At 43.2% G+C, this 12,558-nt stretch overlaps 1 protein-coding gene across 4 annotated transcripts in view; it reads left to right on the top strand.

Moving 5' to 3' along the window:
* The window catches only part of NDUFAF5 (NADH:ubiquinone oxidoreductase complex assembly factor 5), a 65,618-nt gene that overhangs the window by 40,361 nt on the left and 12,699 nt on the right, over positions 1-12,558 (top strand). For all 4 annotated transcript variants that reach the window (XM_073553814.1, XM_073553815.1, XM_073553813.1 and 1 more), the window contains one exon: positions 6,793-6,990. In XM_073553814.1, coding sequence (XP_073409915.1) covers positions 6,793-6,990 — 198 coding nt within the window. The remainder of the gene's footprint in view (positions 1-6,792; positions 6,991-12,558) is intronic.

Here is a 12,558-nt window from a genome sequence, read left to right as displayed (position 1 = left end):
ATTAACGCAATGTAGAAAAAATAAGAAAAATATAGATAATACAGAATAAAAAATGGTGTGAATTAAATGTGAAAAAATAACACTGTGCAATGTGATAAATAAAATATATAATCTGTTTGTGTTGATACTGTGAAGTAAAGAAAAGGTTCTAATATTATGGTGATTGGAAGAATAGATGATACTATGTGTAGTGAAATTAAATACTAAATATTTTTAAAATACTCCTGCAAATAAGTATATATGGGATGATGATTGATTTGTATATATTAGATGATGAGTGATAGTGTTAATGATGGGTAAGAAATGTAAAATGTGTGTTAGATTAAGGAGTTTTTAAGGGGTGTCTTTTCACCTAAAAGGGCAAGCAGATGATACTCCATGCTTACAGGCAACATAGAGACAGAGGGGGGTGGCATATAATAACCAAATGTGGAATCTATAGACATATATCCTCATCCATTAGAAAGAGAATAAGCACCTTAAATCACACTATCTACACAATGAGTTCTGCCTATAAGAATGGGACACCTTAGATACTGTCCGTATATAAAAGGATGGATGGCGAAAAGAGCGAAAGAAATTGAGTTTTCCACTTTTCCCCTCCTTTACTGCAACTACGAGGGAAGGCAATGTTAAGAGAACATAAAGAGAATGCAATAATTATATTTTAAGTCACCACAAAAGTGTTATATTTTCTAATAGTTCCGTAGGCAGAGAGAAAATCCTAGAAATAGTGTAGGCAATCGGTAGGACTTACATTCCTGTTAAGTCCATCATAATAATTCTCAGATCCGAACCTTGGTTGTATCAGAATATGGTACATAAAATAAAGACAAATGGGTAAAATGTTAAAATATCAATTTTAGACCATTTAAAACTATGAAATGATGCCGAACAACAAACAAACCAGCTTATGGGGCGGTCTGAGAAGCAGAGCAAAACTCAATGACTCGTTAAGGCCATGTGGTTGTAGGGTGCATTGTGTCCAGATCATCTGGATTCCCTCTGAGTGAGAAGACGGCTAAAGCTTCCACCTCGTAGTTCTGAGTGAATGTGGTCGATGCCTTTTGATATGGAGGCCTAATGGATCGCGAGTGGTACAATTTGAAGTGTTTAGGTATGGTCCTTAGATGGTCAACAACATCTTCTGTTGCAGCCTCCAGGATGTCACATACATGTTCCCATGTTCTAATTTTAGCATTCTTCTTGTTAGACCTATATACAGTGCCTTGCGAAAGTATTCCGCCCCCTGGAACTTTTCAACCTTTTCCCACATATCATGCTTCAAACATAAAGATACCAAATGTAAATTTTTGGTGAAGAATCAACAACAAGTGGAACACAATTGTGAAGTTGAACGAAATTTATTGGCTATTTTAAATTTTTGTGGAAAGTCAAAAACTGAAAAGTGGGGCGTGCAATATTATTCGGTCCCTTTACTTTCAGTGCTGCAAACTCACTCCAGAAGTTCATTGTGGATCTCTGAATGATCCAATGTTGTCCTAAATGACTAATGATGATAAATATAATCCACCTGTGTGTAATCAAGTCTCCGTATAAATGCACCTGCTCTGTGATAGTCTCAGGGTTCTGTTTGAAGCACAGAGAGCATCATGAAGACCAAGGAACACAACAGGCAGGTCCGTGATACTGTTGTGGAGAAGTTTAAAGCCAGATTTGGATACAAAATGATTTCCAAAACTTTAAACATCCCAAGGAGCACTGTGCAAGCGATCATATTGAAATGGAAGGCGTATTATACCACTGCAAATCTACCAAGACCTGGCCGTCCCTCTAAACTTTTATTTCAAACAAGGAGAAGACTGATCAAAGATGCAGCCAAGAGGCCCATGATCACTCTGGATGAACTGCAGAGATCTACAGCTGAGGTGGGACAGTCTGTCCATAGGACAACAATCAGTCGTACACTGCACAAATCTGGCCTTTATGGAAGAGTGGTAAGAAGAAAGCCATTTCTCAACGATATCCATAAAAAATGTTGCTTAAAGTTTGCAACAAGCCACCTGGGAGACACACCAAACATGTGGAAGAAGATGCTCTGGTCACATGAAACCAAAATCAAACTTTTGGCAGCAATGCCAAACGATATGTTTGGCGTAAAGGCAACACAGCTCATCACCCTGAACACACCATCCCCACTGTCAAACATGGTGGTGGCAGCATCATGGTTTGGGCCTGCTTTTCTTCAGCAGGGACAGGGAAGATGGTTAAAATTGATGGGAAGATGGATGGAGCCAAATACAGGACCATTCTTGAAGAAAACCTGTTGGAGTCTGCAAAAGACGTGAGACTGGGATGGAGATTTGTCTTCCAACAAGACAATGATTCCAAACATAAAGCAAAATCTACAATGGAATGGTTCACAAATAAATGTATCCAGGTGTTAGAATGGCCAAGTCAAAGTCCAGACCTGAATCCAATCGACAATCTGTGGAAAGAGCTGAAAACTGCTGTTCACAAACGATCTCCATCAAACCTCACTGAGCTCGAGCTGTTGGCCAAGGAAGAATGGGCAAGAATTTCAGTCTCTCGATGTACAAAACTGATAATAGACATACCCCAAGTGACTTGCAGCTGTAATCGCAGCAAAAGGTGGCGCGACAAAGTATTAAGTTAAAGGGGATGAATAATATTGCACGCCCCACTTTTCAGCTTTTGACTTTCCACAAAAATTTTAAATAACCAATAAATTTCGTTCAACTTCACAATTGTGTTCCACTTGTTGATTCTTCACCAAAAATTTACATTTGGTATCTTTGTTTGAAGCATGATCTGTGGGAAAAGTTTGAAAAGTTCCTGGGAGCCGAATACTTTCGCAAGGCACTGTACATCAGTGTTCAAAAACATGAGTTACCGTAATCACAAAATCTTTATATTAGTTTTTATTTCCATGCATTGGGAACATTGCACACGGTTTTCTAATTCACAACATGAGGAGAAATGGATATAATTTTTAACTACTTTAAAGAAAATAACAAAAAATGAATATTAGGCTGTTCTAGAAAACACCAATGTCTACATTTGTCTTTACAAACTCACAATATGTACTTGTGACGATGATCAAGGAACTCAAATTTTTTTTTATTTTTATGAAGGGTGTTGTGAATTCGCTTTCTGGCCTACCTCTGGTTACTACTGAAGGTAGTGGAGCTGGTCAAATTGACAGAGGGGTTGTGAGTTCTCTTTCTGAGCTCCCTTTGGTGGTTACTGGAGGTAATGGAGCTCATCTAATTAACAGAGGCCTGCCACCTGATAATGAGGATGACGATTGGACATCTGGAGTCTTTGACTGGATTTAAGACAGCCGACTCCCTCTATCCCTGCTGGTGATTTTCTTCCTGCTTCCTGAGGTCTTAGTTTCCAGCTCAGTCCCTGTATGTTCAGCTAAGTGTTCATTTGCTATTCTGTTTACATTTGATCTGGTTTTGTCTATTTCGGTTTTGTGTGGGTCAGCCAGCTCCGGCTGGGGCTGTGCTGAATCACCGTCCATATGTTACTGTTTGTGCCAGTTTGTTTTTGTCCCTTATTAGATTGGCCTCTTTTTGCTCTGCTTTCAGAATATACCAGAGTACTGATATAGTGGGCGAAGTCGTGCGACTTCAGTATTTTTTGCATCAGACGTGTTGGACCTTTTTGCAGGGTTTTTTGCGTGATTGCAGACAGTGTCTTTCCTTTCCTGTCTAGTTAGTTTGGGCCCCATCATTTGCTTAGTCTATTTTTGAACAACAGTTTATATATAGTGATTTAAATCCTTTTTGGATAGCATCTATATTTATACACGTTATATTGATGATGTCCTGGTGATCTGGAGGTTTGACAAAATTGAGTGCATTTATTGCATATCTCAATAACAATCCCTGCAATATGACTTTCAGCTTTGAACAAAATCCACACACTATTTCCTTTTTGGATCTTCAACTCACGGGTAATTCCCATGAGAAAAATATCAGCTGCGGTCTATATAGGAAACCAGTGTGTGGAAATTCCCTCTTACATGCAGCAAGCAATCATCCGAAGCATATCATTAATAATATCCCTACTGGAGAATATATTAGCGCTAAATGCTGCTGTACAACAGAGGCTTTATATTCTGCTGAATGCCAAATTATTGATAAACGTTTTTTATGCAGAGGATATAAAAAATCAATATTGGAGAATGCCAAGAGAAAAACTAATATGAGGAGTAGGGAGGATTATTTAAGGGATAGAGCGCACACACACAGAATTTGGATATCTCTCCGGTTCCTGAAAGTTTTTTCTACTACATACAGTAATCAATTTAACAAGATAGTGGCAATTGTAAAGAAGTACCTTCCCATTCTAAATACTGACCCCACTACACAGAAAATTCTTTCAAAGCGTGTTAAATTTGTATCAAAACGTGGCGTTACTATTGGTAACTATCTTTCACCCAGTGATCATTCGTCTAATAGGAATTTTCATAGGGAAGCCTAATCTACATGGCTTGCCACATTGGGCTCATATCGTGGCCATAAAACATGTGGCGCCTGCAAATATATGGTTAATTCCAAAAATTTTTCTTCTTTTCAGACAAATAAGACCTATGATATAAACTTTCTCATGAATTGCAGTAGTAATAATTTGGTGTACCTCATTTGCTGCGAACAATGCCGTCTGCAGTACGTGGGATACACCATACGTTCGCTCCGTAAACGTTTATCGGAGCATATTTATGATGCTCAAAATCGTACTACACGTATTCCCTCGGGTGCATCTCGACATTTTTTGGAGATGCATGGGGGTGATGTATCTAATTTAAAAGTTATGGCTATTGATAAACCAAATCTAAAATTCAGAGGAGGTAATATAACATATGAATTATGAAAATGTGAGGCGAAATGGATTCTGTGTTTGCAGACAAGAACGCCTGGCGGTTTAAATTTGAAAAATGATATAAGTTTTTTATATTGAAAATTTTTTTTTTTTTTTGGTCTCATGCGTTTTCAATTCTGTTTATAATATATACTGGGTTAGTTGCCTTTATATATAGATGGTTTGATGGTACTCTTTGCAAGCATATGATTCTTTGAGTTTATTAGCGGTTCACATTGAGTTAATTCGTCAGGTGCATACTGATTTGTCTTCGGTTCCTAGCGCAGGATATATGGTTGGGAATTTTTAGTATGTAGTCATTATGAGTAAGACTCTGAGTCGAAACGCGTAAATTCCTGTCTTCACCATGGTTTTTTTAACCTGTATCCTGCTTTTGGATTTTTTAATGAAGATTTCTCAATAAAGATTCTATTTTTAAGTAAGAAGATGTGCTGGAATATTTGGATCTCCAGAGTGCTGATATAGTGGGCGAAGTCGTGCGACTTCAGTATTTTTTGCATCAGACGTGTTGGACCTTTTTGCAGGGTTTTTTGCGTGATTGCAGACAGTGTCTTTCCTTTCCTTTCCTGTCTAATTAGTTTGGGCCCCATCATTTGCTCTGTCTATTTTCCTACCTGCGTTTGTGTTTTCATCTTGTCTCACCGACAATATGTTTGGGGGCTATCTATTCCTTTGGAGTCTGTTCTGGGGCAGTTTAGATTTCCCCTTTCTTGCTTTAGGCTGTTAGCTGTCCGGCTGTGCCGAGGCGTTTAGGATCATCGTAGGCACGCTCCACGGCTACTGCTAGTTGTGTGGATAGGATCAGGGGTCTGCAATCCACTTAGTTACCAACCTCTCTGGTTTTCTGTGGCATAGCTTGGGCTTGCTCTCCTCCTCAGTGACCCATTCATAACAGAAGGGATACTTTCACATCTCCCATTTTCATGCAGTTAAAAAAAAAAAAAAGGCAAAACTATGAGTTAAATAGACAGGATCTTCCCAATGTAGACATTAGTTTAAAATCTGTCATTGTAAAAGCATCCTCTATCAGTAATGCAACGAAAGTAAAAACCTAACAATCACTATTAATCACTCATTTTTGTCTTATTGTTCTAAAGCCTAAGGGATCAATTTTTGAAGGGTGTTTAAAAGTTGCATATTTGTCAGAGTACTTTTCTAAAAATGGTGTGACTTCATAGGTTGGGATTATACCAGCATGCTTCTCCCCACTTTGATTTATTAAAATGGAGAAAACGGATTAAAGTCCCATTGCGGTATATTCATCTTGTGTATTTGGAGGACATGCAAGTCTCCTGAACACATGTGATCCCAACAAGATCTATGTGTTTGTAGACTATTTTTCAATATAATGTAGGAAATTATGATGCAGTATTACGCCGTGAAGATAAAAATCACAACTTATTGCATCTAGATAAAAATGCTAAAGGCAGTCTATGATTTAGAGCCAAACATGGCTTGAAACCCAAAAGATTTTTTGGGGGCTATCTATCTTGGGTGTTTTAACATGATGTAGTAAGTTATGGTTTTAATCTTCAAACCCCGAGCCTGGATCAGTCCTGCATACTTTGATTTCGCTATCTGCTACTGACCGAGAGCCTTTGGATTGATTGCACTGGCTCCAAGTGGGAACCTCCTAATTGAAGTGAATGAGGGTGAAATTCGTTGCCCGTAAGGGCTCATTCAGTCAAGTGTATAATGTCTGTCTGCTGTCCATGTAGCCATTTTTCCAGACTGAATGATTACCTATTTGGAGAGAAATCACAGCATTTACTACTTTGGCCCATTGGGCCTAATTAATGAAGGCAGTTCCAGGGTGCATTACTTGTCGCTGTATGTAAAGCCAATATATTCCAAAACCATCGCAAAAAATAGACCCCCCAATCAAGAGTAACAAATATATAAATGTATGTCTTTCAGATTTATCGTGTACTTAAGAATGACGGTGTGTTCATTGGGGCCATGTTTGGAGGAGAAACACTATATGAGCTCCGTTGTTCATTGCAGCTGGCCGAGATTGAAAGAGAAGGAGGATTCTCTCCGCATGTGTCACCGTTCACTGCCGTGAATGACCTGGGCAATCTGATGGGCAGAGCTGGCTTTAACATGCTAACTGTTGTAAGTAATAAGGTCCTCTACACTAGCCGCAGTCCATAGAATCTTTTGTTGGAATTTTAACGAAAGAAAAAAATATTGTTGTCTAAAAAAAAAAAAAATGGGTGAAATTGAAAGGCAGGTGTTAAGGGAGAGGAAGAAAAGAGAAGGTAGGATACGGGGAGAATGAAAATTGGATAAGAGGAGCTGGCATCTCCCAAGCCAACATTCATTCTCATCCCCTGGTACGGGGAAATAAAGCAGTGGGCTAGTATAGAGCTGTGGTCTTAAAGGTATATTCAGTAATGCCAGGTTTAGAGAAAAATGTAATTGATTAGTGATTTTAAAATGTAATTGTAATGTTTTTTTTTATTTTCTTTTTTAATTTGTTTATTGACCCACAAACAGAATATACAGCATACATACTTGCATATGGTAATAAGCACTGTATAGAATATACACATTTCTACATATTGTTAAATGCAAAGCAAAATGTGCATTCCCGATCACATATGGGATGATACGTACTCAGCCTATTAAATATATACAAAGGGCAATAGGCCACTTATCATAAAATGATAATGTCAGTTAAATTGTACAAGCCTTTATATTATTGCACAAGAAATAAAGCCTATTTAACTTTCTAAACTACAGCTACAACTACAATAACTACTATGTCGCAGCCTGATATCGCACAATAAATTATTTAAGTGATGCCTCCACTCTACAGAGTAAGATAAGAGGAATTCCACCTCTCCCAGATCTTTTCAAATTTACCCGGGCATCCCCTGTTTCGATACAACGTACATTCATATGGGATAATCAAATTCACCAAATCAATCCAGATTCTAAGGGAGGCACATAGACACATGAGCCTCCCATCCACCGCAGCACCAGTACCTTTCATGCCATAAATAGCGTCTCCCGCAGAAAAATCCCAGAGTAGTGTCCCCATGTCTCCTCATACCATACCCCAAATAAAAAGACCAGTGGCTCAAGGGGAACAGGAGCTTGTACCAGGGAAGTCAGTAAATTGTAATGTATTCTGTGTCCCATTCTGACTTTTATTTGTAGCCAAAGTCTAAGATACGGTGCTTTCAGACACCTCCAGGAGACAGATACGAGTTCTCCCATTCTGATACTTACCATATATACTCGTGTATAAGCCGAGATTTTCAGCCCATTTTTTGGGGCTGAAAGTCCCCCTCTTGGCTTATACACGGGTCATATACCTCGGGGTCGGCGGGGGAGGGGGAGCAAGGGTGTCAGAGATCATACTTACCTGTCCTGCCGCGGTCTCTGCAGCCTAGCATCTCCACGATCTCCTTTCCTGTCTGCAGCGGTCACGTGGTGCCGCTCGTTACACTCATGAATATGCGCATATTCATGAGTGTAATGAGAGGTACCACGTGACCTCTGGAGACAGGAAGGGAGACAGTGGAGAAGCGAGGCTGCAGAGACCGCGGCAGGATGGGTGAGTATAGCGATATTCACCTGTCCCCCAGTCCATCGCTGCTCACCGCTGTCTCTGCTGCATCATTTGTCAGTGATGTTTAGGCAGCAGGCGGCATGATGACGTGGTTAGTGCACGCCGCCCCTCTGCTGGCTGAACAGTCACTGACACAAGAAGCGGCAGACAGCGGCGATGGACCCAGGAGAGGTGAGTATGGCATTTTATTGTTGCAGCGTATGGGGGCATAGTCTGTGGGGCAGCATATGGGGAGCATAAACTATGGAGAAGCATATGGGGGCATAGTCTATGGGGCAGCATATGAGGGCATAGTCTATGGGGCAGCATATGGGGAGCATAAACTATGGGGCAGCATATGGGGGGCATCGTCTATGGGGCAGCATATGGGGGGCATAATCTATGGGGCAGCATATGGGGGGCATAATCTATAGGGCAGCATATGGGGGCATAGTCTATGGGGCAGCATATGGGGGCATAGTCTATGGATTCCACCCTCGGCTTATACACAAGTCAATAAGTTTTCCCAGTTTTTTTGTGGCAAAATTAGGGGGGTCGGCTTATACATGGGTCGGCTTATACACGAGTATATACGGTAACTGGTCCCTGGTAGTCCCTTCCTTAGCCCCTTACTCACTGGCTAGGGTGGGTCGCCAGTGCAGGCAAAAGACTGATTAACAGGATAGAGTGATCAGTGAAGGTGGAAGTGCTTCTCTAAAGCACCCTTCAGAAGGACAAGATGATCCCAAAAGATTTGTAAAGTAGTTGCAGTCCGACAGTGCAAAGTGTGGTGTAATGACCACTGTGTCCGCTAGGGGGTGCTGTGCGGACGTCCTAGGAAAAAAAAATGTATGGCAGAACCATGAAGGACCGTTAGGTAGCTCAAGGTGGGTGGCCTTGAGATGGAAACTGATGTATGTATTGACCAGCAGTGATACTGCTGAGGTGTCATTTCTACGTGTAAGGGAGAAGTCTCCAGGTAACTAGAGAGATGGGCGGACCTGGTTACCTACAAACCCACCCAGGGGGTGTGTTTAAAGCACTTTTGTAAAGAGTGTGAAAATGCCTGAAGGACCTGTGATGAGGTCAGAGTCATGTGACCAGTGGGCGTGGCTATGAACGATATAATGTGGCCAGGGTGAGTCACAAGGGGTGAATGCTGGGACCTGGTTGGTCCAGTGTGAAAGGTCCCGCTGAGATGGAGCTTCCTGCCTGACGGCACGTGTGAAGTGGCTGTGAGTAATGGCGAAGTGTGCCTGTTAGATCCCTGGAGGGATTGGATGCATGCAGCATGGAGGAACAGCCGTGAGAGAACCCTGATGGGTGAGATAACTTTGAGGCTGAAGAGCCTGAGTACTGGACATTGAGTAACCACAGGCTTAACAGAGGGAAGCTCTGTAATGGACGCTATTTTGGTAATATGAACTTTATGTTATTGGTCACGGTTTATGCTGCATAATAAACCGCATGGAGTTATGGTTTTATGGAAAACCCGTGCCGGATCTGCTTTTTTTGTGACTGCTCAGCGAGTATCCCCTACTTAGATGACAGCGCTACCTCACATTTGGTGGAGAATTGCAAAGGGCAATATTGTAGCCTTGTTGCTAAGGGCAACGCTGAGCCATGAGGGCTGACGGTATGGAAAGCCGTGTGATATGCTGACTGGATTCAGTGGAAAAGACTTATAGGATACATCTGCGGTAGAGGGGTCCGAGAACCTGCGCGGCCAGCAGTTGACGGTCGTGAAAACCGTGTTGTATTGACCGGGCTCAGTGAGAAAGAGACTGGTTATTGCTATAGGGTGCCTCTGTGGAGAAAAGGTATCCGAGGATCAGTGTGGCCAACACAGGTAACGGACTGGTGTTCGTGTGGTACTGACCTGGGTCAGTGAGTAAGACTGTGTTCCTGGAGGGTTCAGTGAGCAAGGTCCTGGAGGGTCAATGTTGGGAGGTTCTAGGAGAAGAATCGTCTTCCTGGAGCACGTGGTATGACCTTGGACCTGGTGAGGCATGAGTGTTGGGCAGTCTCAGGCGGAGACGGATTTCCTGAATAGCACCCGCTGAGCTCTGGACCTGGTGGGGCCGGTGTGTTGGGAAACCCTGGGAGGAGGGTCGGCTCCCTGAATAGCACCCGGTGTGCCCTGTGTGTTGGACAGTCTCAGGCGGAGACGGTACGTCCTGAATAGCACACAGCCAGGACACGTGAGTTTTTTTTTTTTGTGTGGTGTTTTTTCTTTATTCTCAAATCAGCCTGAGGTGGCTCAGTGGGAGTCACGAAGGGGACAAGCGGCTTCGGTAACTCGGCAGGATTACGAAGGGGACAAGCGGCTTCCGGTGGATCGGCGGGTCCACGAAGACGGCGCAGCAGGAGCTGGCGCAGCAGGAGCTGTGGCAGCGCCAGAAGGAACTGGTGTGGTGTCTGTGATCGGTGACAGCAGTCGCTGTTGTGGTGCCAGCAAGAACTTGTGTGGTATCGCTAAAAAGACAAACTGTGTTGTGTGAATTGTGGTCTAAGAAGACTGGTATAACTGACATGGGGAAATCCCGAAAGGCGGTGGCGGCCCAAATCGGGGTGGAGTCCCAGAAGGGGGTGGTAACCAAAAAAGGGGTGGAGTCCCGGGAGGGGGCGGTGACCCAAATTGGGGTGGTTCAGGAAATGGCAGCACTGGTTGACTCAGTGGGTATGTCTGGAGACCCGCAGTGTGTCTGAGTTTTGAGGAGTGCGGCATGGATTTTCCGGATAATGACGGGCCACAGGTGTGTACTGTGATGCTGCACTGGGAAGGAGACTCTGGTCGGCTGGACTCAGAGAGTCAGGTGACTCTGACAGGAACTCCTCTCGTTTTCTCTCTGACCGAGAAAAACGTCAGGATTCGCTGTAAACATGGGGTCACGGTGAACTATGCAGTAGACAGAGTAATGTTCGAGGGGACCAAAGGTGGTGCGTGCCAAGGGGGCGGGATACCACGGGACTTAGTCTGTGCCTTGGAGAGGGGCCGGGACTTTGTTTTGTTTGATGACGTATTGTCGGATGATGGAGACGTTTCAACTGTGGGGCCAGTAGACACTGAGACAGTGACGGCTCCTGACGTGGACAGGTCAGAGGTAGAACTGACCAGAAGAAGAAGTACATCTGCCCAACTGACGGACCTGACGTCTCATGACAAGACGGATGGTGGGCTGGGAGATGAGACGTCTGGACTAGACACATTGGTGGATGGTAAATGGAGGATTCACTCGACTGATAGGGCCGACCCAGTGGTACCCCTTGAAGATATAATTAAAGAAGTAGTGGTGCGACACGTGATGGCAAAAAAAGAACAAGACCATGAGATACAGTTGATGAAAGAGACAGTGGAAGAACATCTCGAAAGAGAGAAAGTCCTGAGACAAATGGCCGAGCACAGGGTTGAGGGGCTCGAGAAAGAAGTCTTGGAGCTCAGATGTCACTTGTCCACCTGGCAAAGTGTGAACAAGAGCCTTAAGGAAGAGATGGAAGAACTCAGAGGAGTAGTAAAAGGTCTTCTGCGGGAGAAGAAGTTGGGCGAAGACTTACCGCGGGTGAGCGCGAGTGATAATAAGACAGAACTGCCAGTAGCCATCGTGGCAAAGGGTCATGAAGTGATCACACCATGTGAAGTTGGTGAGTTAAGAACTGAAGAAGACAGTCACCCGGTCGGGTCAGCGGTAGTGAGGGAAGTGTCCGTGGTAAAGCTAGAACCTTCAGTCCAGGAAGAAAGCAAGACCACGACCTTCCAGTCTGTGATTGAGGTACCCAAAGACATGCAAGAAGCCTGTGTGGAGGAAGGTGTACATGAGGCTTTCAAAGAGGCGGTCAAAGCGTGTGAGGTGCACTGGGCACCTGAGACTCGGCAGTTGGTGGTAATATCAGCCAGAGAAGATACATCAAACCGAGTAGCTGTCCTGAAAGAAATGCATTTACAATGTCTCCATGCCAAACAGCTAGTCAGGCAGAGTAATATGAAGGCACCTAGAGTTAGCGAAGGAGGCTATGGATCGGCTGAGTTTGCGGAAAGGTGTGGTTCCGGTACCCAAAGCTCTGATTGGAAGAATCATTGGAAGGTTCGGGAAGGTAATGCAAGACCTTGTGAATATCTCCGGTGT

This window comes from Dendrobates tinctorius, unplaced genomic scaffold, assembly GCF_039654945.1.
Source record: "Dendrobates tinctorius isolate UK_male_01 unplaced genomic scaffold, ASM3965494v1 ptg000203l, whole genome shotgun sequence".
In the NCBI taxonomy this organism is placed as follows: domain Eukaryota; kingdom Metazoa; phylum Chordata; class Amphibia; order Anura; family Dendrobatidae; genus Dendrobates; species Dendrobates tinctorius.
The sequence above is the reverse complement of the archived record's forward strand: the minus strand, read 5'-3'. Positions and strand labels throughout refer to the sequence as shown.